Source organism: Betta splendens, chromosome 10 (genome assembly GCF_900634795.4).
Source record: "Betta splendens chromosome 10, fBetSpl5.4, whole genome shotgun sequence".
Lineage (NCBI taxonomy): Eukaryota > Metazoa > Chordata > Actinopteri > Anabantiformes > Osphronemidae > Betta > Betta splendens.
The window spans coordinates 20,881,903-20,908,845 of record NC_040890.2 but is presented as its reverse complement, the minus strand read 5'-3'; the positions used below and the strand labels follow the sequence as shown (position 1 = coordinate 20,908,845).

The window sequence follows — 26,943 nt, the reverse complement described above, 5'->3', positions numbered from 1 at the left end:
AGGAGATACTCACGGTTTTACCCCAGGAGTTGGATACCAACTGGAGGGCTGCCTTTGAGGTGGCCAAACGTTGGGCTAGGCGTAATCTCACACGGATTTCGCAGGAGGTCTTAGAACAGGCAGAGGCCGTAATTGTGTCGTGTGAGGACGATGGAGGGAAACAACAAAAAGAAGGCATTATGGGAGACGGAGTACAGGAAGAGGAGGTGCCCGTGTCCAAAAGACGTCGTGGGGCAAGATTCCCAGAACCCCAGGAGGAGTTTGTGGAGGAGATGGTGGAAATCTCCACACATTCCGAGACTTCACCTGTTGTACAGGAGGTTCCTCTGGAACAGAGGAAGCGTACAACAGTGGTTGCAAAACAGCGAATGCAAAGCCATATACATCAGGCGAGGGGTTTGGGGGAACAACGGGATCCAAACCAGCATCACATGAGGACTCTGGGTCGGTCGGCACATACTGTGGCTACCATGACATCATACTTACCAGGGGACTCGGTGGATGAGAATGGCAGGGAGGATGAACAGGGGGATGATGCCTCCTTACCGCCTGGACAGGGTTCTCCGAAGGCACAGAGGACTCCGCGAACCTTTGTTCCAAGTGCGAGGGGAGGGGATCTGTCTGGAGGATTGACGGACATTTTACAGTACAGCACACCCGTAACCAATCAGCAACAAACAGATTCTTGCAGGGTGGAGAGGCCAAGTCTTTTGGAGGAGGGGGGCCTATTGGTAGACTTAGATAGTACGCCTCCGCTTCAACCACGTGTGATTGTACATAGAGTACAAGTGCACAGGGGGGCTGAATCAAAGTCTGGACAGGATCTACAGGATCCAAGTTCTCCAGAGATAGTGGGGGGTCACTCCTCGACCCCACGAGCCCTAAATTTCAAGCCGACAAGACACATTAATACAGACCGGAAGCTGGTAGACTGGGGTCTTACAATTACCAAGAAATGGATTTTTTTGGGGGATTCAAATGTGTCCCGTTTTCCCGGGCACTCCATTCCAGATTTACAAATTGACAGTTTTCCCGGGGCTAACTTTCGGCATGCCGAGGCCGTTATAGCTAAGGCTACAAGCCAAGTCACGGTGGAAAAGGTGGTTCTGTCTTTTGGCTTAAATTGCAGAATGCAAAAACCAAAGGAAACAGCCGTTAAGCAGCTGCAAGCAGCAGTCAGGTCAGCGAAAAGACATTTCCCGTTTGCTGAAATTTGGATACCGATCATCAATTATTCACCTTCTCTGCCCCTGCCACAACGGGAATCACTCGGAAAGTTGAATGCGCACATCTCCAGGAACATGCCGTTCATTGAGCCCCTGAACAGGGCAAGGTTCCAGACTGAGGGAGACCACATACATTGGACCAAAGACACAGCTCAGGCCCTTTTTGATCATTGGGTGTCATTTTTAAACTTAAAGGCCCCGCAAGCCTCGTAGAGGAGGGGCAGGTAGGAATTGGATCCCTCCCCAATAAAAATGTAATTGTATTGGCTAAACAATTTCGTCCCACCCAGGATCAGATAGCACTTTTAGGCAGGGGGTTGACCTTTATCCCGACAGTGGAATTGGACAGAAATTGGAGGAATCAGTTACAATTGGATATTCAAAATTACCATAGGAAAATCAAATTGGCTGCATACTTTGACGGGAAGGATGAGGAGGGAGAAATTGAGGGAACAAAAATAATGCCATTTATGCCTAAATCGAATTGGACACCCCCGGAAGACCAATTACCAGAGGTAGTTCGCGTGTTGGTAGCCAAGGATCAAGAGGACTTTGCAAAAAGGTATAGGTTCCATAGGGAAAAGCAGAATTTGCTAAGAGGGGAGATTAAAGCGTTGAAGGAATTACGGAGCAATAAACACATTGTCATCAAACCCGCCGACAAGGGGAGTTCGGTAGTGATTATGGGGAGGGATCAATATGTTTTTGAGGTCCGGCGTCAATTAAGGGACAAGACCTATTATAGGAAACTGAGTGAACCGATTTATTTAAAGACAATTCCTATAGTTCATGCAATTATAAATAGATTGAAGGAGAAAAAATTCATAAACGCTAAACAACAGCAATATTTAAAAGGGGAGAATCAACCCAGGGAACGTAGATTTTATATCTTACCAAAAATCCACAAGGACCCCGGAAAATGGACGGTTCCCCATGTAATGCCACCAGGGAGGCCGATCGTGTCCGATTGCGGATCTGAAACATATCAGACGGCTGAGTTCATTGATTATTTTCTCAATCCGCTTTCCACAAGTCATCCCTCCTATGTTAAGGATACTTATCATTTCATAGAAATCGTTAAAAATTTAAAAATTCCTCCAAATTCTATGTTTTTTAGTTTAGATGTCGAAAGCCTATACACCAATATTGATATAAAGGCAGGTTTGGAAGCAGTCAAAAGAATATTCCAAAAACAGCCAGACCCCACCAGACCGGATACGGAAATCCTGCAATTATTGGAAATCAATTTAAAAAGGAATGATTTTTTATTTGATGGGGAATATTATCTACAAATTAAAGGTACGGCGATGGGGAAGCGATTCGCACCAGCGTACGCTAATATATTCATGGCTAAATGGGAGGAGGAAGTCCTAGCCAAGTGTCCCAGGAAACCTCTCCACTATTTGAGGTACTTGGATGACATTTGGGGGATCTGGGATCATTCGGAAGAGGATTTTGGGGAGTTCATGGGGATTCTTAATGGGCACGATGCCTCGATAAAGCTACAACATATAACAAACCATCAGTCCATCGATTTCCTGGATACTACAGTTTATAAGGGTCCACAATTTGATAAAACCAATCGATTGGAAATTAAGGTATTTTTTAAAGAAACCGATACCCACGCATTATTATATAAAAATAGTTTTCATCCTAAACATACCTTCAGGGGGTTAGTTAAGTCACAGTTATTAAGATTTGATAGAATTTGCACAGAACCCAATAGTTTTTGGGAGGCAGTAAAAATTTTGTTTGGGGTCCTTAGGAAACGTGGGTATTCGAGGTCGTTTTTGAGGCGATGCCTCAGAACCTTCAAAGAGCCCAAAAGAACGGCCAAGAAGAAATTAATTCCGTTCATTACATTTTTCTCAACAACCAATAAAAACATGCATAGGATAATAAAACATAACTATAGCAATTTCAGGGATAAGTCGGGGCTGTTAAAAAATCACCAGATCATATCTACATTTAAAAAGAATAAAAGCCTAGGGGACCTGTTGGTCAGGGCGAAATTGGAGCCTCTACAGGACAATCTGAATCATAAGGCAAGTCCGTTTATGGTTCTGGAATACGTTAAGAACCGAAGGGATAGAACAATTTACAAATTGGATCAAAGATTCACGCCACAAGTTCGAAATTGTGTATATGTCATTTTTTGTACGAAATGTGGTAAACAATATGTCGGGGAATCGAGAAATTCAATAAGTACGAGAATGTGGCAACATAATTACAATATTAAACATAACAAAGACAGTAACACTCCATTAGTTAAACATTTTATTTTACATGGTTTACAGGCACTTAGAGTAGCGGGCTTACAAAGCAATTCATGTTGGACTGACAAACAGAGGAAAAGTTTCGAGAGACAATGGATTTACAGGTTACAAACGCAAGAGCCAAATGGCCTAAATGTTAAATATAATAAAAAATAGGTAACACTTTGGGCAACGTAATCAAAAGGATCCATCTTAATTGTTTTGGGAGGAAGTCCGAGATACCATTCTGGTCAGAGCAGAAACGATCGTGCAAGGGGGGCGGGATAATATTATATGGAGGGCCCTAAACCTAACCATTTCCATTTTTTGGCCCTAACCATAACCATTTTCATATTTTGGCCCTAACCTTAACCATTTTGATTTTTTCGCTCTAACCTTAACCCCAACCCTTAATTTTTGGCCCTAACCCTAACCGTTGATTTTTGGCTCTAACCCCAACCATTGATTTCTGGCCCTAACCCCAACCGTCCACCTTTTCTGGGCCCTAAACCCAACCGTTCATGGGGGACCCTAAAACCAAGGGGATGTCGGTGGCCAGCCCTAACCCTAACCAATTATTCATGGATTTAATTTGGGATAAATTACATATACATAAAAGGAGAAAAATCGGAAAAGGTCAAATAAATAAATAATTGGGATGGTAAAAATAATTAAAATTGGGTTGGGGATGCCATTAAATTACATTGTGGGAGCATTAAAAAGTAACCGGGATGTAAGGGGTTAACAGAAGCGAAACTCAAGGGCAAAGACGAAACTAAATACAGCGAGCACATTTTTAAGCCGACAGGCGAGGTTATAAAGCTCGGAGCGCACACAGAGAGCTCATTTCTGCTTTGACCATCGAAGGGACAACATCTATCTGGTCACTGCTCAAAGGTTTTTTTTCATTTGTGCCCATCCTGAAGAAGACCTTTATTGGTCGAAACGTCGACTGGGCACTTTTTGTTTTTGGATTTAATTAGAAGTTAATTAAAACTCTGGATAATTTTCACGGTTTTTATTTTGAGTTATTTTCATTATAAATTCATTAAATAACAATTAAAAACACATTAAAAACACAAACTTCGGGTACGTTTTGGAGTTTAGTTTATTTTTGTTTAAAAACTATTAAAAGCACAGACAGTGCACGCTTTGGATTTTATTTTATTTTCATTTAAAAACTATTAAAAGCACAAACGGTGCACGTTTTGGATTTTAATTCATTTCCATCATTGAATGTTTTGTTTGGGTTTATTAATATATATCAAAGGCGACACCAGTGATGAGCCACAGGGCTCAAAATGAGTGGACCGAGGTCCGATACGGGAAGAGGGGGCGCCGTCCTCCCATGACCTCGGGTGAACTACAGTGGGGGTACAGGAGGGGAACAGAAGCCCGGGGGATGGACTGTGCAGCTCCGGGGCCCTGGAAAAAACAGGGACCCCGTTCTCACCCTCCTCCTAACCCTAACCCTAACCATCTTCTTTTCCATTCATATTTGTCTACATTAGAGCAGCCACTGGAAGGGATGTACGTAATTTTATGTAGTTGAACGTCCTTTACCCATGAGGGAGTACAGCAAAATGATTATCTCCACTATACATCACAGGCACTTATTAAACAAGTTTTGACTATTTTACTATATTTATTCTCCTGGGTTATGTGTACACGTATGCATGTAGTTGTGAGATGTGTGTGTATATGTGTATATGTATGTGTGTACATATGTTACTGTGTGTGCGTGTGCGTGTGTGTGTGTGTGCGGGCCAGCAAGCATGAATGATGGATAGAATGCTTGTGGTCGAGTGCACACATAATCCAGGTATCCTACATGAATTTCTCTTGAAATGAAATTACCTTTTACTAATGCATGGTGTGTTTTTTATAAAATTTTAGATATCTGCAATGATGTTGTAAGGTTTTTATCTAATTATTTATTATGTGTTCCTGTATATGCATGACCTCTATTTACTAATGCACTTTTTTCCGCACTGATGGCACTTTTGATTGTGGAGATCCTCAAACCCAGACACTCCTCCCTCGGACTGGTAGGGAGATGCTGCTGAGATGCTTGCCTCTCTCTCCCTCTCATGACCACTGGACAAACATCTAAAACAAATAAAATTACAAAATATTAGGCTCAACCACAGAGCATAAATAGATGGGATCAAGTCCTCAGGCCTCTGTTAGTGCAGACCCCTGTTGCCAGCGCAAACAGATCCACATCGTGGTGAAATTGTAGAATTATTTGCCCCTATCCTAACCTACTCCCCTATCTCACTCCCTTACCTCTTGGTTGATTGTTTCCATCAGCTACTTACGTCCCGTTCCTCACTCGTCCTGACTGGGACCTTTGGAGTGAGAGGAGGCCCAACTAATGGAGGGTCACGATGCTGGGGTGCCACCTATGTCTAATATACCGTTGCTGATAATAAAACATCTTCTAGAAAGAAATATTCTCCTGATTATGTTTATTACAACCAGCTAAGATGAGACCAGCACTTATTTCTTTGCCTGATCATATTATGAACTTTTTGAATTTATTATCATGAGAATAAAACTTCTATATGCATTCTGGCTGGCATGATCTACAGTATAATACGCCATTATGCATTTAATTGAATAATATTTATTGTTTGTATTCCGTGTGGTGTGTGTATATATATATATATATATATATATATATATATATATATATATATATATATATATAATGTATAATATATGTGTGTGGGGGGGGGGTGTGGATGTGCACACACAACAGAACAATCATTATATGGATCTAGAATGATTCTGTATGCATGAATAATAATACTAAAACTTTGACTATGTATTATGACGCTATTTATTTCTTTATTTATTCATTTATATTTGAAAATACATGCATGAATAGCACAATAGGACCTTAGGTGTATGGGAGGAATATCACCCCTTTTTTTTCCCCCCCTTAATAATCTACTCTAATTTATTCTTCACTTGCATGAACTTTATACTTACCTGATGTTGGCACTTGTCCTCTTATTGTCATTTGTTCTGCATGGAAAAGGAAGTACAGTCAACTCCCGTCCCAGTCCAGCTCAGTCACGTTCCTGCCCCAGTCCAGCTCAGTCACGTTCCTGCCCCAGTCCAGCCCAGTCACGTTCCTGCTCCAGTCCAGCCCAGTCCCGTGCAGGTCTTGTCCCAGCCAGAGGTCACCACCTGTCGAACAAGTGCTATGCACACCCGATCAGGCCCGACGTCTGCTCCGTCGAGCTCGGCAGCGGCAAGTAGCCATGCCAGCTCCAGAGGAGACGCCGTTTCAGTCCCTGCCGGCTCCTGTGAGGAGCCTGAGGGCAGCGCCGCCGGCTCCTGTGAGGAGCCTGAGAGCAGCGCCGCCGGCTCCTGTGAGGAGCCTGAGAGCAGCGCCGCCGGCTCCTGTGAGGAGCCTGAGAGCAGCGCCGCCGGCCCTAGTAAGGACGCCGCTTCTGTTCCTGTCGGCCAAGTTGAGGCCGTTCCTGTTGGCCAAGCTGAGGCCGTTCCAGTCCCTGTCGGCCAAGTAGAGGCCGTTCCAGTCCTTGTCGGCCAAGCTGAGGCCGTTCCAGTCCCTGTCGGCCATGTTGAGGCCGTTCCAGTCCCTGTCGGCCATGTTGAGGCCGTTCCAGTCCCTGTCGGCCATGTTGAGGCCGTTCCAGTTCCTGTCCCAGTCCCTGTCGGCCATGTTGCGGCCGTTCCAGTTCCTGTCCCAGTCCCTGTCGGCCATGTTGCGGGCGTTCCAGTCCCTGTTCCTGTCGGCCATGTTGCGGGCGTTCCTGTTCCTGTCGGCCAAGCTGAGGCCGTTCCTGTTCCTGTCGGCCAAGCTGAGGCCGTTCCTGTTCCTGTCGGCCAAGCTGAGGCCGTTCCAGTCCCTGTCGGCTGAGGCCGTTCCAGTCCCTGTCGGCTGAGGCCGTTCCAGTCCCTGTCGGCCAAGCTGAGGCCGTTCCAGTCCCTGCAAAGATGCGGCTCCCGCAAAGATGCCGCTCCTGTCCCTGTCGGGTTTGTTTTCTTTTGGGTCGTCTGGAATCCGCCCTTGGGAGGGGGGTACTGTCACGATCTGGGGTTTGTTTCTTGTCGTGTCCTGTTTTAGTACATTAATTCCTGTTTTATTTTGGTAATCTCCCGGTCTCTGTTTTTGGTTCTAGCTTCACCTTCCGGTTTACGTTACATCACAGCTGTTCCTGCTTCACCCGGTCATTGTACACACCTGCAGTTCATCAGTCATCACTCACCTTGTATTTAAGCTCCACCTCTCACCCTCGTAATTCGCCAGATCGTTGTTTCGTGTGTCATCGTTGTTCCCCCAGTTCATTGTTCCTGTCCGGCTGTGTTTTCATGTATCCTGGTGTTAATGATCGACCTTGTTTGCCTGCCTGACCACGCTTCTCCGCCTGACGACTCGGTACTGTTATTTCTGGCTTTCGTGTACGAACCTTGCCTGTCCCTGACGCTGTCTCTGCCTACCCGGAATAAACCACCCTTTGATCACCGTCAACCTGTGTTCTGCTGTGCATTTGGGTCCTCATCCAAGCGTTTCCTGACACCATGAGGACACTCCAGAGCCACCGATCCCCAAAGAGCAGAGATCTCCAAGAAGGGCAACTAACACACACACTACCACACAGCAACCCCCTCCCCCACCCAGCCCCGGTATTAATGACTCACCTGATAAAATCCTACACCTCTCCTCAGAGGAACTGGGGGATCTGGTGACAAACTCACCACCCAGAGTTCAACCCATGCAGAGGGGTTCTGGTCTGACTCCAACCGGAGTCAAAAAACTGGGGAGAGCAGGTCTGACTCCAACCGGGGTCCAAAAACTGGGGAGAGCGGTCCAGAGCTGCCTGAATCTGACAGGACAGCCAAAAACAAAAACCACACCGCAGACACCAACACGCAGGCCCACCAGGCACCTAAACACACCTAATAAACTACACAACTGGAGTCTCAGTGTGGGCAAGAAATGGCTCATTATAGGGGATTCCAACTTAGCCAGAATGCCGCCATTTAAAGTGTCTGACCTCCAGATTGACAGTTATCCAGGGGCCTCGTTTAGACACGCCGAGGCCATAGTGAGCAGAGCCACCTACTCCACTACGGTGGAGCGGGTGGTTCTGTCCTTTGGCATAAACAACAGGTCTCAGAATGTCAAACAAACCTCCAGCAGTGATTATTTTGACCGAAGGTTTCAGGCGTGCTGGGTGAAACCCAACCTCAGTACGCAGGAAGTCCAGTCCCTCAAAGAACTTAGGGAAAACAAAGATATTGTTATTAAGCCAGCAGACAAAGGCAGTGTCGTGGTCATTATGGACAGGGAACAATACCTTTGGGAAGGCTACAGGCAACTCAATGACAAGACCTATTACACCAAGCTGGACAGGCCCATCTATCCAGACACAGTGCCCCTGGTGGAGAAAATCATACACACCCTTCAACAGAAAAAATTCATTACTGGTAAACAGAAGACATACTTGCTGGACAGCACAGAACCCAGGGCGAGACTGTTTTACATGCTTCCCAAGGTCCATAAGAGTCCAGATAAGTGGAGCAAACCTTTTGAGATTCCACCTGGCAGACCAATAGTTTCCGACTGCAGCAGCGAAACGTACCGCACGGCTGAATACCTGGACCACTACCTGAACCCCCTTTCCATGATACACCCAAGCTACATAAAGGACACCTACCATTTTGTAGAAATAGTGAAGAGACTTCAGGTCCCCTACAACGCTATGTTATTCACACTGGACATTGACAGCTTATATACAAACATTGATATCAGGGAAGGCATACAGGCCGTAAAAAACATTTTCCAGAAACACCCGGACAAAAAAAGGACTTTTTCAGACCCTGGGGGTGGGGATCGGGAGAGACCAGTGCGGCAACAATGCCGGCCTGATCATTTTGTTGCCCAGCACTTAATCGATCCCACTTCACTCACTATAAATAATGCCGTGTAGTCAGGTGTAGATTAAATAGTGCAGACTTTATTAGTTTTCTTAAAAGACAGCGCCGTCCCCCTGTCACACATCCCCAGACATATGATAGTCCATGGCACCGTTGCTCCCTGTGCTGAAAGGTTCGCAAAGCCCTTAGTGGAACACCGCACACACAGTCATGCTAAGGATTAAGACACCGCAATATAATAATATAATTCACACGTGATTAAATACACACCCTGATCGGCCTTTCAACACGATCAACGGGCCAGGCTACGCTATCCACAGGGGACGGCTAGGGAAATGGCAAACAAACTAAACGACACAAAAAAAACAAAAATAATAATAGAAAAAAACGTGGTTAGTCCACCCTTAAAGAATATGCTCCCGCATATGACAACAGGCCATGCAAGGCCCGAGTAGACCAACCAAAAAAAAATACCTTCAATAAACCCAACAGACAGAAGGAAACAGCGATATGCCACACCAGCAATCCCTGCAACACAATAACCAGAAATCAATGTTTAATTCAAATCTTAATAAATTTCCCAATTTTAATATTCTACTTTAAAACCCCTCTAGTTATAAGTACCTGCCCTGTCCATTATCGTATACACGATCGTTGCGCATCTCCACTTTAGACGCCACCCCACTGACTGCGTGGCTGCCCTGCAAGCTCCAGCGACACTACAACATAAAAACAAAAAGACTTAAATTTGCTAAAACCATAAGACTGCTCTAATGCTCTAATAATGCTCAAATCTATAAATCCCTCACCCTGTGCAGCTCTCACTCACGCTCCTACCGACACCAGCGTCCTTTAAGAACCACCAGAACGGGGAACACCTGCAAACTTTTATCCCCTCCCTTCCCAATCAGGGAGGCGCTCACGTCACTCACCAGGTGACGCCTGCTACAATTTAAGGGACTTTGCCACCGGGACTGAGGTTAGTGGGTACACTTAAACCTCTTGGCGGGGGGGGGGGGGGCTGTGTGTGTGTGTGTGTGTGTGTGTGTGTAAGTAAGTGTAAAAAAAATGAATTTAATCAAAGCACCGCGTTAAATAACAATAAACCATCTGAAAACGGTGTTTTCAAAACTATACGCGGAATTAGATGTACGTCCGTATACGTTCTAACAGTTTGATTTCCCCACCGGAGTAAAAGTTTTTTTTTTCCTCAAAACGAGAAAACAGCTTTAAATCCGGACCGTACACGGATCACGGTCCTGATTTAAATCCATTTCCCGTTTTTTTGTTTTGAGAGAAAAACTGGGCTTCTCTTGATATGAGCGAAAAACGGAATTTATTCAAAGCACTGTTTAAAAAAATGATAAATCAGCTTAAAATAGTATTTTTAAAACCAAACAAAGAAATACATTTTAAGCAGTTTTTTGAAAAACGGTTTGGGGTAATTAATCTGTTAAAACGTACACGGACCACGGACCAAAGCAACACTGGATAACCAAATAATACGTTTATACGTACAAGGAAATCATTACGTCATATTTACTCGCCAGAGGTGTGTGGCGTCATATATATGTGACCTCTGTTCGCAGAGGAATGAAAACGAATTTGTAACAAATTTAAGTTCTTCTTTTATTACTGTTTTCTACCGTTCAAAAGCAGCTGACGTTACATAGGTACGTTTACTACAGTCACTTAGCACAGTTATTATTTTCATTATCAATTGGAAAGCTTCATCTCGGTTTAACGTGATAGAGTTTCTCTTTAGATTCAGAATCAGGTTTAATTTTGATTATCGTCTTTCCGGTTTTTGTACACCCATTCGGCAAAACAATTTGTTTGTGTACATAAAACGTTGTCAGCCAGCCGCTATGTTGACAGGTCTTGTGTCAAAAAGTGATTGTCTGCCAGAAATCGATTGCCACACGCGGGAGCGCGCACCGTTGCCTTCAGGCGTTTAGTTCGGTTAGTAGGACTACAGCTGCAATATCGGTCTCAAACGGCCATAACTTGTAAATAGCATCCGCTACACGTTTTCCAGTGGTCGTAGTGATGCCACGTCTTTTAAATTTTGTGTAAAGCATCGTGATCAAAAGATATTGGCTGTAATCACCTTTTGGCAACGTGAACACAGCTTCATACTGGTTGTACTAGTCTCAGACAGGTACAGACAGTGGTCCCTATTATCTGTTAATATAACCCAGCAGAGTTTCGTGAACTTAAAATAAAGGAGAAAGAAGCTTTCAGTAAACAGATTTTGGCTTTAATCACTTACATAAACATAAAACCAGCGTCCTCTTGGTTCTACTGGTCTTAGGCAGGAACAGACAATGATCAGATGGAATGGGTATTTATTACATTTGTTAAAATAACAAATATATATAATATATTATAATATATTAAAAATGCTTTTTGCTATTTTTTGCAATTTGCATTATCATGAACTGCATAGTTCTGCCTCAAGACGAATGAGACGTTCCTGCTGTATGAGAGCACTAAACAATTATAAATCAGAGTTGATTCCAGAAACACAACACCTGGTTATTCTTCAAATGACAGGGTTACAGGGTTAAAATGAGTTAGGGAGTTTATTTCTAACTCTGAGTTTTTATGTTTTAGAACTCTTAGGAAGAGACGGCCATCATGCAGTGTGTGGGGGTGTTGGTGAGGTCTAGACTTCTGCAGCTTCCTTTACGAGGGCTCAGTGCAGCTTTAATCTATAAATCACCTTCCCCTGGTCTCACCAGGTCTGCACTTGAGTCTCCTGCTTTTCTTCTTGCCCAGTCACCTGTACGGACCTTGTCAGGTGGTCTTGGCCCAGATCAATCAGGATGGTACAGTAGTCTGGCAGACTCAGCCCCTGTGCACCTGTGTGAGCACTTCCTGGTGAGTGTGCACCAGATGACCGGGTGGCCATGGTGGCTTAATATTGTTATAGCAACCCTGACAGTCAGAACACTCATCACTCTACCTCTTGCCGCGTATCAACTGGTCATCATCTCCAAGGTAATGTCTAAGGGATGGGTGGGTCAGATGTTAGTGATGCAAGATGTTTCATGTTTAAACAGTGGTACAAGAAAAAAAAAATGTTGCGTTTGGATTCTGGTCATTCTCTACAGCAGCTTATTCTGTTCCATGATGTTCACGCAGTTTGCAGAACAGAACATGTGTTTGTTTTAACACGACTTTCTCTTGTCTGTAGATCTAAATGATGAAAAGTTTGCCCTCAGAATTTAAAAACTAATTTACCGCGGGGAGTGAGGGGCTGTGAGTGGTTGTTGAGGATGATTGCATTATGGGTCATAGAGGAATATAAACATGCTGATTTACCAAAGCAAAACTGATTTAACTAGAACTCACTCATGCAGCCAATGTCCATTTTAGCACTGCATGTCTGAATTTGCAAGTGGGGCCAAAATCTAGACTTGATATTTTTGGTAAACACAAACGTCACATGTGAGGTTTGTATCAGTTTTGTAGTTAACCTTGGTAATACTAAAATACTAAGACTGAAGGTTCACAGTCATTCGGGTCAATATTTTCCAAGGATTGTAACTAAAGGTGAAAGTTTTTAAGAACTAAAAGCAAGTCCAGTTGCTACTGAACAGAAACTTTGGGATGGGATCCTGTTCTTGCAGTGCTTTAACCAAAGTAACCTTTAGGTCTTGTGCAGGTGGAGTCGCTGCAGGTGGAGATTTCTGAACTGGCAAAGAGACTTCGATATGAAGTTTCAGTTAAAGCCAGAGACAGAGGCTGGACAGAGAGGAAAGGACGGTAAAACATGCACGCACGCACGCACGCACGCACGCAAATATAAACCTTAATCTGCTTACGTGGACCTATAAGTTGCTACTACTGAATGAACATCAGACATAGAACCACAATCTTATACTATGGAAGTTCTAAAGCCTCTTGAATCTATTGAATGTTTATGTCTAGACCTAATTCCTTGATATACAGTAGTGTTTAAAATAATAGTATAATAATAATATATAATATAATAATAATATAGGTTTTTAGAATCATTTGTACTGTTACATGGCAAACAAGTTACCAGTAGGTGCAGTACAGTCTGCTGTTGGTTAATTAGTTGAAAGGAGTGTGTTTAAAAAGTGTGCAGTGTCTGCCGGTAATTTTACAAACTCAAAACTACTTTGTAACTAGGCTAATAACTAATATTTGGTCGTATGACCACAGTTGTTTATAACTTCTTCACATCTGTGTGAAATGGAGTCAACCAATTTGCACCTTTCCACTCCATGATTCTTTAACAACTTTTAACAATTCATTGTTGAAGCACCCATTTTAAGGTCATGTCCTCTTTGGCATGAGGCAACATGACCTCTTCAAGTATTTTAACATACGCAAACTGATCCATTGTCCCTCTTCTTCTTTTTCTTCTCTTTCGGCTTTCCCATCAAGGGTCGCCACAGCGAATGATCCTTTTCCATCTCATTTTATACTGGGCATCTTCTACACTCACACCAGCCAACCTCATGTCCTCTGTTAACACATCCATATATATCCTCCTTGGTTGTCCTCTTGCTCTCTTGCCTGGCAACTCCATCTCCAACATCCTTCTACCAATATATTCACTATCCCTCCTCTGCACATGTCCAAACCATCTCAGTGTGGCCTCTGACTTTCTTGCTAACGCAGCCAACAATAGCTGTCCCTTGAATGTCCTCGTTCCTGATTCTGTCCAACCTTGTCACTCCTAAGGAGAACCTCAGCATCTTCATCTCTGCTGCCTCCATCTCAGTCTCTTGCCTCCTCCTTACTGCTACCGTCTCTAACCCATAGAGCAGAGCTGGTTTCACCACTGTCTTAAATACCTTTCCTTTGAGTCTTGCTGACACTCTTATGTCACACAACACCCCTGACACTTTCCTCCCCCCGCTCCAACCCGCCTGCACTCGCCTCTTCACATCTTTTCCACACTCGCAATCCCACTGAACGGTTGACCCCAAGTACTTAAACTCCTGCACCTTCTTCACCTCAGACCCCTGTAGCCTCTGTTCTACCTTGCTCCCTCTTGTTTAGACAAATGTATTCTGTTTTACTATGACTAGCTTTAATGCCTCTTCCTTCCAAAACAACCCCCAACTCTCGGCTGTTCATCTACCTGCTCTCTACTCTCACTGCAAATCGCAATGTCATTCACAAACATCATTGACCAGGGAGATTCTTGTCTGACATCATCTATTAGCCTGTCCATCAGCATAGCAAACAAGAGGGGACTCAAACTGATCCTTGGTGTAGTCCTACCTCCACCTTGAACTCCTATGTCTGACCTATGGCACATCTCACCACCGTCATACTCCTCTCATACATGTCCTGGACTAATCTCCCGACAACCTCATACAGTACCACAGCTCCTCCCTCGGCACCCTGCCATAAGCCTTCTCTAAATCCACAAAGACACAATGCAGCTCCTTCTGACCATCTCTGTACTTTTCCATCAACATTCTCAAACCAAAAATGGCATCAGTGGTGCTCTTGTGGGGCATGAAACCATACTGCTGCCTACAAATCTCCACCTCTTTCCTGAGCCTGGCTTCCACTACTCTTTCCCACAGCTTCAACTTTATTCCTCTGTAGTTGTTGCAGTTCTGTGTGTTACTCTTGTTCTTAAATATCGGCACCAGATTGCTTCTCCATTCTTCAGGCATCTTATTGCTCTCTAGAATCCCGTTGAACAAGCTAGTTAGAAACTCTGCTGTCTCTCCTAGACACTTCTATGCCTCCAGCAGCCTTTCCTCTCTTCATCCTTTTCAGGGCCTTCCTCACTCATCTTTTCTAATCTCTGCTATTTCCTGCTCCACAACATCCATATCTTCTTCCTTCTTTCTCTGTCATTTTCCTCATTCATCAGGTCATCAAAATACTCAGTCCATCTTCTCTGCACACTCTTCTGGGTTGTTAGGAACTTTTCCATCACTGTCTTTAATCACCCTTATCTGTTGCACATCCTTCCCATCTCTCTCACTCTGCCATGCGGCGCTGCCTGGCTACACTCTCTCCTACCAACACTTTGCATTCACTAACTTCCCTCAAAATTGTCTACAATAGGATGTAGTCACTCTGCGTGCTCCTACCTCCACTCTTGTATGTCACTCTTTGTTCCTCTCTCTTTTGGAAGTAAGTGACTACAGCCATTTCCATCCTCTTAGCAAAGTCCACCACCATGTGTCCTTCTAGATTCCTTTCCTTTACACCAAACCTGCCCATTACCTCTGTTCCCATCGCCAACATGCCCATTGAAGTCTGCTCCAACCACTACTCTCTCCCCTAGGGGGATACTCTCTATGACCTCATGAAACTCACTCCAGAATCTCGCCTCTTCTAACTCACAGCCAACTTGTGGAGCATACCCACTGACTACATTCACCATCACCTTTGATTTCTAGCTTTAGGCTCATTACCCTGTCTGAGACTATTTTCACCACCTTCACAGTTTGTATACTCCTCCAATACTACGTGCGCTGCTGCCCTTCCACCTCATATCCTGCACACACAGTACATCTACCTTCCTCCTCTCCATCAACAACATTAAGAGCCCCTAATCCTGGATCTATGCTCCTTCCTTTCCTCCTCTCTCTGACCGCAAATTCTTCTGCCTCCTCTCCCTTTTCGACCAACAGTAGTCCAACTTTCACCGGCACCCTGTAGGCACCCAGCATCGGTGGCAGTCGTTGCTAACCTGTGCCTGTGCTGTGACCAACCCGGTATGAATTTCTTATGGACGATTCGCAGATTCGCATGGTTGTTTTTGGCAAATTTTACACCAGATGCTCTTCCTGACGCAACGCTCTCTATTTATCCGGGCTTGGGACCGGCACAGAAGTCACTGGCTTGCAACCCCTGTGGCTAGATTGATCCATGATCCCTGGTATGCAATAAATAGGCCCAAGACCATAATAGGAAAAACATTCCCATATCATGATGCTTGTACCACCATGCTTTACTGTCTTCAATGTGGCTTGAATTCAGATTGTGGGGGTGTCAAAAAAGAACAGGTAACTCCAGACTGTCCTTGATCATCCTGGAGCTAATTCATTGTCTTTACCATTCTGGTTATTCTTCAATTCTTCAGTTGTCTTCTGTTTTCTTTCACGTCACTCTGGTTTTGCTTTGCATTTTAAAAGAATCTCCTCCTTTCGGCTTATCACGAATAATTCGCATGGTTGTTTTAAACAGGTCTTTAGACCGGATGCCCTTCCTGAAGCAACCTCTCTCTTTGAGGGGATTGAAGCCCAGGGCAACAGGAGCGCGATGCGCTAACCACTGTGCCGTGGCTGAAAAATTGATAACTTCACTGATTAAGTGCCACATGGGTATTTTTTTGAATATACCCCTTTCAACTGATTGCCCAATTGCACAGCCTTAACAACTTGCGGTCTCCACACCTACTGGCAACCTCTTTGCCATGTAGCAATAAAAATATTCTAAACAACTGGATTAATCTGGTTAGTCACAGGACTGCTATTATTTTGAACACTCGACTACTGTATACTGATTATATGGTTTATCATGCGGGCAGATTTTGAACTGTGATTCAGAAGAAAACCAGACTAAGGGAAGCAATTCATAACCTTGTGGTCCCAGTATTACAAATGTGAACTCAGTCTACAGTTCAGACCTCCAGATTCCCCTCAACGTCATCCATTGTTGTTTGTCATCATCAAGGTTCATATTCCAGAAGAACCTGCGCCGTCTCATGTCTCAGCTCTACATAAGAGACAACTGCCACCCCTTCAAAGCCAGTGTCCTGATTTGGGTCCAGCTTCCAATCTGGATCAGCCTCTCAATGGCTCTCCGAAACCTTAGTATGGACCACTCTGGTAAGCGAACAGAGTGCGAACAATTCAGCGATTCTGGATTCAGTCCTGATGCTGGACTGTTGTTGGTCCAGAAGCTGCAATCAGAGTCCAAAGTCCCATTACATATCACATTTTGTCATCGGAGACCTTCGTTTAATAACATCACTCTTTTCTAGAGATCAGAGTGTCTTATGCTTCAACTCAAGCAATGACCAATAATGATTTTGATTTTGTATACTTAATGCTGTTGCCTTGTTATCAAACCAACCAAGGCATGTTTACAACCTAGGGTAAACAGATTCCCGAGACACTGAACTGTGACCACTTGACTGATTGTGCATTTTATTTTCTGATGAACGGTCCTTGACAAAAACTTTACGTGATGACACTGAAGTATCATCTGCCTGTTCAGCACTGCATGGGGACCTGGCTGGAGGAGGTGTTCTATGGTTCCATGACCTCACATTGCCTGACTCGACTTGGATTCTGCCAATCTGCGTCGGACTCACCAACCTGTTCATTGTGGAGGTGAGTCTGTCAGCAGTGTGTGGTCACATACTTGATGTAAATGACTAAACTTTGTTATTTGTTGCCTTCAGGTGTTTTCTCTCCAGAGACTCAATCCAACTTATTTCCAGAAACTTGTTTTAAACATGATCCGAGGTTTCTCCATCCTTATGGTTCCCATTGCTGCTACAGTCCCTTCTGTGAGTCCAAGTACTGATCCATTTTTTTCTGCCACCTATGAGGATTTAGGTCTTGGTCCATCTCTGTTAATACTCATTTAGCTTACCTGGTTTTCACAGAAAGAAAAGAAAGCCTATTTTGGTCATTATCACATTTTACAATGTAACAATGAAATTGGTCTTCTGCACTTAACCCATCCCCTGGGGGATGCAGTGGGCCACGCAAGATGCTTAGGGACCCCAAGGCCAATGCTCTACCCACTAAGCTACCAGACCACCTTATCTGAAATCGGACTCTACTCTCAATGTTAGCGAATCTTGTTTAATGAAGGATGAGTGTAGCTTTAATTTCAGTGCTTTCATCATTTTAGGTCAAAATTGCTAGATCCAGATACATGTTTTCAATCCAGGCTTAGGTGCAGACAGGAGTCTTTTATTCTTCCGTGAAGTTGCTACAGAGTGACTGAGATCTGGTCTGATCCGTTAGCAGGATGGATCATGATCATGGATCTGCAATGAAAAACAGATTTTACTTTAAAGTAGACTTTCTGTTCATTATAAGGTCTAATATAAAAACTACAACATCACTTTGTTTCTGCTTCCCGATCCAGTCCATGGTTCTGTACTGGTTCACTTCGAGTGTGGTTGGACTCAGTCACAACCTGCTTCTACGTTCTGCAAGAGTCCACAAGGTACTACAGCTGAGAAGTCAAAAATCTGAAACACCATACAGAGACCTGCTGTCAGCCTTTCTCAACAAATACTGCAAATAATTGCAGTATTCATTGGGAAGTCCCGCATAACAGTGGTTTCAGATTCTTTGTATTTATTTAGAAACTAATTCACACATTTCACATTTTTCCTGTCATTAACTACGCAAATTATTTAGTAATAAACTGGTGATGAAATCAGAGCCTGTTTAGATTTTTTTTCTGTTCTGCCTTAAAAAATGTGATTTAATGTTTGTGTTTGGTTAGAAGTGCTCAAATCCACCACTTGGGTCATTAAGAAAACACATTAGAACCGTCAATTGGAATCTTATCAGATAACATAGTGAAGAGTTGAGCAGCTGACCTCTACCTTAGTGCTCAGGGACTGGCTTTTCCAGCACTGGTTTTTCCCATGATTACACAAGCAACAGATTTTTAATCTGTAAATGTTTTTAAACTGTTAAAAACACTTGTTTTTCAAAACCAGTATGTGTTGAGAAGAAACTCTACAGTGTGAGTGAGTGTTTAAAATCGCTTTCATAGGTAGGTCCTCGTTACTTTAAATTTGCCACAATGTCCTCACAATGATATGCCTTATACTCTACAGTCTTATGCAAAGCTTTATGCATCCCTTGATAAATAAGAGATTTTGGTTTCAGCAATGCATAGTAACTTCTTATGCCATAAATTAAACAAAGATTAAAATAAAAACATTATTGTGACACTGTGCAAAGGTTTGGGCACCCTAAAAGTTCCAGAACCCCGGATTCTTTTTACTAGGTTTTAGACCTTAATCAGCTTGTTAGCTGTGATGCATGGCAACAGCAGTGTTTTTTGCAGTCTGCTGTCTCATGGCAATTTCCACATTGCGGGAAAAATAAAGGTTTTCTATTTTATTCTATTCTAAATCCTCCAAGCCTTGGGAGATGTCAAGCGGTCAAATTCTCAATTTGATCCTTCACTCCCTAAACAAAAGAGGTGTCTCCGCGTTGATAAGAAAAAAAATTTGAACCAGACACTAAAGCAAATGAGTCTGTTTCATCAAACTTTACAAAATGGCGCAATGTGTTTTAGAATAGCTAATTATGAAGGGATTTTCTACTGGTAATAGCCAAGCATATTGACTACAGTGAGACCAGTCATATGTATATGACTTTTATTTAGGCATCATGGAGGCCCCACGTATGTAGCATGCTGCAGGAGTCTTGTCGGGGACAGGTTACACACAATGAGGCCTTACTTGACCCCTGTTGGTCTATGTTTCAACCTGTTCTCCCACCTTAACACCTATGTCTCCCAGCTTATTCAGATGGACACAGCTGTGCATATAAACACACAAAAGTATAGTGTAATGTGCAGAACTACCTTGTCTGAACCTTTCCAGACTGAAATCAAGCCATTTTCTGGTAAAATCTTTTCAGAAAATTACATACAAAACACGTTGGTGAAAACGAGAAAACGACTTGTTATAGTTACCTACAATGAGTTTAACAATGCTAGGAAACAATATGTTAAATTTTTGGTTCTACTGTATTCTACTGTTTGAAAATCGAATCACTGATAATGTTTCCTTTCAGTGACAAAGGAAGAGGAGTTGTGATCGTCTTATCAGACAAACCGTATGACATAATTGGAAATGGGTGATTTTAGCTTTGTTTTTTAAATTATTTTAATCCTAATATAATTCTTTTTTTTCTGAAAATTTAAACATATATACTTACATAAATACTTTCAGGATGAGGGAGACATCTGGTTCTCTAAACTTGTTCCGGCTTATTCCATTGCTTGCTTCCTTGCCAGGACGAGTCGAGCCTGAGGTAGACAGCAGCCATAAGTATGTTTAAGGAGTCCACATCAATAACAGAATTACTTGTTTAACAAGTCTGGCCTATTTGCTGAGATCAGGGGGCTATTGCACAAAGCTCCAGGCGTGAAACTTTGTTACCAGATACTGCAAGGCAAAGTCAGACAGTCCACATGAAGTGTAAATGGTCTTTGTATGAATAGGCCACTTTCTCTTGCTGGGCAAGAATCGGTAGATGTCGCTGGCTGAGCATGCGATGCTGAGAAAACATGAGACTCAAGAAAGAACAGAGCGAGAAATTCAGCTAGAAAAAGCATTTCCATAGGAAAATGCACAATGACTGCTTCCATGCTGAATGTATTGCTGAAGAAATTCTGAAAATAGCTGAAACATTTAAAACATATCTGAAAGTATCTTAAGCACATAAAGTATAGATGAATGTATCTGAACAGAACTGGGAGTTGTTTAAACAGAGCTGAATATGTTCACAAGAAGCTGAAGCAGTTGAATTTCAAATCAAGGAAAGGTCAAAGAGATCTGCTGAAAATCAAGAAACACTAGAATGAAGGAAGTATGTAAATGATTGCTGAATGTGATGAAATGTAGCTGAATGTGTCAAAATAGGTAAATAGAGTTCAAGAGCTGAAAGAATAGTTGAAAGTTGAGCTGACAGTACTTGCAGAGGAAGTAGTTGAATTCTAAATTTGGAAAGGTTGGAGCATTGGAGGAAGCATGCAATAAGTGTGTGTGGTTAATTTCTAAAGTATAAAAAAAAGTGTGTGAATGACTAGTCACAGATGACCCTTTTATAATATAGCTGAAAGTTGAGGATATTTAAAATATATAACTTAATTTATCTGAAGGAAATCATCCATCCATCCATCCATTTTCTAAGCCGCTTATTCCCTAATGCGGGGGGGTGCTGGAGCCTAACCCAGCTGGCTATGGGCGAGAGGCAGGGTCCACCCTGGACGGGTGGCCAGTCCATCGCAGGGCAACACAGAGGCAGACAACCATTCACACACACACTCACACCTACGGGCAATGGAGAGAAGCCAGTCCATCGCAGGGCAACACAGAGGCAGACAACCATTCACACACACACTCACACCTACGGGCAATGGAGAGAAGCCAATTAACCTAATGCACGTCTTTGGACTGTGGGATGAAGCCGGAGAACCCGGAGAGAACCCACGCAAGCACGGGGAGAACGTGCAAACTCCACACAGAAAGGCACCAGGGTCGCCTCCGGGAATCGAACCCAGAACCTTCTTGCTGTGAGGCGACGATGCTACCCATCCTACCAACCAATTAAAACCAGATCTCCCACTCCCGAGTCAAGGACTTATACCATTGAGTCACAGGATATGAATGGTGAATGCAGAAAAAACTGAAGCAGTTAAGAGATTTTCTACGAAAGCTATAGGTCTGAGGGCTTAACCAGACACATCATTAGAAAGAAGACAAGTATGACTACGACTTAGTTAAAAACAGTTCAATGAGTAAAAACTGGCTGTAGTGACGAGTTCAATAGAAAAGTCCTGGCTTAAAAAAACGTGTCCTCACACTCTAGCTGTGACATCACGCACTGTAGCTCCCACAATACACGCTAATGGAAAAGCTGAGAATTCCTCAAAAAGCACTCTATGCTTAAAAATACATTACTGAAATCTTATAAATGTTAAAGCGCCACAGCCGCTGCACCGCATTGACACCCGTGACGTCATTTTGAATGTCCAAAAATCACATGACTTCAGATATCCAAAATTTAAATTGTGCTGTTGGGGGACCTCATGTGCATAAACTGTTATTAACAGAATCATTATTAAGGTCCCACATGCTCAAAAAAAGTTACTGCAGCCTGCATGTAACGTCTTCATCTGATCGTAGTGAGTTAAAAACAGTTCAATGAGTAAAAACTGGCTGTAGTGACGAGTTCAATAGAAAAGTCCTGGCTTAAAAAAACGTGTCCTCACACTCTAGCTGTGACATCACGCACTGTAGCTCCCACAATACACGCTAATGGAAAAGCTGAGAATTCCTCAAAAAGCACTCTATGCTTAAAAATACATTACTGAAATCTTATAAATGTTAAAGCGCCACAGCCGCTGCACCGCATTGACACCCGTGACGTCATTTTGAATGTCCAAAAATCACATGACTTCAGATATCCAAAATTTAAATTGTGCTGTTGGGGGACCTCATGTGCATAAACTGTTATTAACAGAATCATTATTAAGGTCCCACGTGCTCAAAAAAAGTTACTGCAGCCTGCATGTAACGTCTTCATCTGATCGTAGTGAGTTAAAACAAAGACATTTTAGATTGGAGCGCCAAAACCAGACGCCAGGCTGGGGAACCATACCTGGACGTCAACCATCCTGATTGGACCAACAATGGCATGGGCCTGACCAAAAACACGGTTATAAAAAGCTGCCGTGACCAAAGACTCGCCCTTTGTTCTCCTTGTTCTCTCCACTCCCTCGACGGTCACAATCGGGAGCTTTGTTCTCCTCTCTCCATCACCTTCCTCCACGTAGAGCTGATCACAGTGAACACGCGATCTGATCACTGCGCATTTCTGCGATGACGTGACTATAACACTGTTATAGCTCTGCATGAATCTGAGAGGTGTATATTGGAGTGCTGTAATCTGTGATTTTGCTATCTTAAGATTGCTTCATTGTGGTACTGTGCTGTTGCTCTGTTTCTTTCTTTAGTCACTGCGGACTTTCGCGATCATGTGACTATATCCCTGAATATAGCCCTACATGTTTGTGAGGCTGCAAGCCTTAGTTTTGATAGTTCCATTTCACATTGCTTCACACACTTCCTTTTCCTGTGAGCGCCAGACACGCACGCTTCATTCAAAGAGCTCACCAGCACAAGCAGCTTCCGTGCAGCTGTGCCGTCTCACTACGCCCCTAAAGGGGGGCACGCTTTTCTCTTTCTCTCTCACTCACTCACTCACTCACACTCACACACCCTTTTATGTCAGGTAACGTGCGTACACATGCAGTTCTTCCAGACGAACACATTATAATTAAGTTAAGTTGTGATTTGCTGAGTTATTTAAGATATTGTTGATACTGGAATTAATATTAGTTAATTTTATTGGTCTTCTCACATATCCCCAACAGTGCCTAGGTAGAATAGTTGTGGATATCTGAAATTCCCTTTCTACCTGGGCAAAACTGAATTGTGAATATCCAAAACTCCCATTCTGCCTAGGCAGAATATTATTGTGGATATCGAAAATGCAATAACAGATGGTCAATCTAAGTGTTTTATTTAAAACGGCGCATTTGAAAACCTTTGCCAGATATTTATATTGTCTATGTAGATATCTGAAAAGGAATTTTACCTAGTCAAAACTGGAATTGTAGATAACTGGAACTATATTTTGCCTATATTCAAAAGTATAATTACGGATATCTTTAATTGAATTACGACTAGTAATAAGTTAGTTTGAGATATCCTATATTTTATTTTAGATATCCATAAAATGCGGCGAATTATAGATATCTGTAATTGCAATTATACCTAGGAAAAAAAGAACTGCGGATATTCAAAACTCGAATTGCACGTAGTCAAAATGTAGTTGTCTGTAGTTGATATTTTAAATTATAGTTTTGACTAGGTGGAAATACATTCCAGATATCTAATTTGAATTCTGACTATCTAATAAATATTAAAACGCCCATATGCGCACCACCTCGTTAAAGCGTTTAGCTCAGTTTGTGTAGGACTACAGCGGCTTATTTCGGTTATAAACAGCCATAACTTGTAAATATGATCCAGTATGTTATCTAATGGTCGTAGTGATGCCACCTCTTTTAGATTTAAACCGACCAAAATAACCAAGAAAAGTTTGATTAAGTTAAAATGAGGCAGAAATAAGCTTCTTATCAAAATATATTCTATCTCTCTAGCTCTATTAATCACGTTTTGGCAACATTAAACCATCTTACTGGTTTAACTGGTCTCATGCACATATTAAAAGTAATAAAATAACTCGATGGTCACACATGCACTTTCAATCAGACAGAAAATGTGGAAGAGATAACATTGGGATGTAGATCTGAGTCCTAGCGTCATGTTATAGAGTTAAACAGTCACGGTCGACGATCGCTGTATAGAGAATAGTGATGATTATTTCGGTCGGTTTAAATCTAAAAGACATGGAATCATTACGACCACTAGAAAACCTGTAGCGGATAATATTTACAAGTTATGGCAGTTTGAAAACGAAATAAGCAGCTGTAGTCCTACACAAACCGAGCTAAACGCCTTAACGAGGCTGTGCGCGCCCTCGCGTGCGGAAATCGATTTCTGGCAGACAGTCACTTTCTGGCACAACACTTGTTCAGGCGAAGGAAAACACAGAAACCAGCATCAAAATGTGTTGACCCAAAAGATGAAGCTTCTACCTGCGCCCGCGACCCATTGCTGCCAAGTTTCATGACTTTAAGCAGAAAGAGCTGGTTAAGCGACAGCTGAAGGGAACCGACTACAGCATAAACGACCTGTTCCCCAAGGTGATCGTCGAACGCCGCCGCCGACTGCTCCCCATCCGTAAGAGGTTCATGGCAGAAGGCTGCAGGGCTGTCATCAGCGTCGACAAAGGTTCGTCAAAGGAGAGCTCTACCGGGACCGGGAAGCAACTCCGTGGCTGTACTAGCAGGTGGTACTGTATGTAAAAAAAGGTTTAATATAAAAGGTTTGTTAAAAGTAATAATAGATGCAAAGGTAACTAAGTGTTATAACTTTATATCCAATATTCAAACTCGTTCTCTCTCGCAGATACATTTTTATTGTCATGTTAATGTCACTCACTTCACAGTTTGCAAAGTGCTCATCAAGTATGAAGCATTCACTTCCTTTCCTGTTTTTCCATCACCTTTTACTCCACACTGTGTACATCCTTTTCTTCTCTGTTCCTCTCCCACCTAGTCAGCCAGCTATGTAGCCCTCCAGCAGCCACACACAAACATCTACTGCACAGGCACAACATGTGCACATACATGGACACACATCAGAATACACAGGTACTCAAATTCAGTCACACACCGAAAGTCTGTCACACTACATACACACAAGACTAGTGATCCACAGCAGTCAGGTAAGTTATGACACCACTGAAGAATGTCACTTGGAATGTACGTGGAATCAATAAGAAGGAGAAACGATTTAAAATATTTAACCATTTGAAAACATAATCATATTCCCAAAACTATAGATTACACTGGCATCAACAGAGTTCCCACATGCTTACTTAGCTGGTTACAATTCCAAACAAAGAGGGGTCATCATCTTGATAATGGTAAAAATATAATAAAATGATTAACTTTATTGATAATGATATTATTGTAGATCCAGAAGGAAGATATATAATCATTGATATTTTGATACAAAACATTGAATATTGCATAGCTAATGTGTATGGTCCTAATGTTGATGACCCCTCTTTCTTTCACAGCTTCTTCACATCACTGTCTGCTCACTCTGGTTCCAAACTTATAGTAGGAGGGGACTTTTATTTAGTATTTAACCCGGAGTTAGACAGGCTAAGCAAAGCTGTGAGCAACAATAACTGGCAATCAGTACAGACCTTAAAACAGTACGTGGATGATTTTGGTCTCTGACACATGGCGTTCTCTTCATCCTACCTCCAGGGAATACACCTTCTTTTCTCCAGTTTACCACTCTCACTCCTGTATAGATTACATTTTAGTAAATAACTCAGTCTTATAAGTGTCTCTAACACCAATATTCACTCTATCACAATCAGTAATGATGCACCAGTTTCCATTTCCTTGATTAAGACAGTTACACCATCAACCAGGAATTGGAGGTTTAATACATCATTACTCAATGATCAAGACTTCATCAGTTACGTGACGAGAGAATGGGCAACCTTTATGGAAATCAACGATACACCAGGAACCTCACCTTGTGTTCTCTGGGAGAACCCATGCTCTGGTTATGCGTGGTACAATAATTTCATTCATCACACAAAAAAAAGGACATGTTACTTGAATTAGAATTGGAACAAAAAATAAAATCTCTAGAGATTAAATATGTTGCCTCTCCAACCAATGATGTCCTAGAAGATCTAAGAAATTTAAAGCTGAAATTAAATATTATAATTGCTCGCAAAACTCAGTTTCAGGTAGAACACTTACACTGGGAGAACTTTGATCACACCAACTAATTAAATAAAAAGAAAAAACAAACCATCCATTCAATAATTAATCAGAAAGGGAACATCACTCATGATCCCCCGAAATAAATGATACCTTTAAAAACCTTTACCAAGCGTTATTTACGTCCCAAATAGATCCATCCACCTCAGCCATAGAGGCATTTCTGAATAAACTAGAACTGACAAAGTTAAAGGAAGAACAAACCACAACTCTAGACTCATTGTTGTCTTTGGCAGAACTGCATGAAGCTTTGCAAGAGATGCCAAATAAAAAAGGCTCCAGGGCCAGATGGATTCCCAACTGAATTTTATAAGGAGCTC

At 42.6% G+C, this 26,943-nt stretch overlaps 1 protein-coding gene and 2 long non-coding RNA genes across 6 annotated transcripts in view; 2 read left to right on the top strand and 1 right to left on the bottom strand.

Moving 5' to 3' along the window:
- Window positions 1–10,921: 10,921 nt before the first annotated feature.
- LOC114864131 (cytochrome c oxidase assembly protein COX18, mitochondrial) lies at window positions 10,922–18,816 on the top strand. Of its 4 annotated transcripts, XM_041072660.2 has the most exons (8): window positions 10,959–11,070; window positions 12,014–12,058; window positions 12,142–12,400; window positions 13,068–13,168; window positions 17,084–17,238; window positions 17,630–17,745; window positions 17,817–17,924; window positions 18,515–18,816. In XM_041072660.2, exons 3-8 carry the CDS (start codon window positions 12,296–12,298, stop codon window positions 18,674–18,676), a joined length of 747 nt encoding a protein of 248 aa, XP_040928594.1. In that variant the 5' UTR covers window positions 10,959–11,070; window positions 12,014–12,058; window positions 12,142–12,295; the 3' UTR covers window positions 18,677–18,816. The 4 variants fall into 4 exon arrangements, with proteins under 4 accessions (XP_055368314.1, XP_029020624.1, XP_040928594.1 ...); XM_055512339.1 differs by having other exon boundaries at window positions 10,922–11,070; window positions 12,014–12,280; XM_029164791.3 differs by having other exon boundaries at window positions 10,922–11,070; window positions 12,014–12,400.
- Window positions 17,534–24,195, bottom strand: LOC114864132 (uncharacterized). The gene is made up of 3 exons (XR_008695875.1): window positions 22,783–24,195; window positions 20,335–20,425; window positions 17,534–18,413 (listed from the first exon to the last, which is right to left on the bottom strand). It is a non-coding gene; the product is annotated as an uncharacterized LOC114864132 (long non-coding RNA).
- Window positions 24,196–24,504: 309 nt separating this feature from the next.
- Window positions 24,505–26,943, top strand: part of LOC129604720 (uncharacterized) — an 83,883-nt gene continuing 81,444 nt past the window's right edge. Inside the window, exon 1 of the long non-coding RNA XR_008695874.1 lies at window positions 24,505–25,104. This is a non-coding gene — a long non-coding RNA (uncharacterized LOC129604720). The remainder of the gene's footprint in view (window positions 25,105–26,943) is intronic.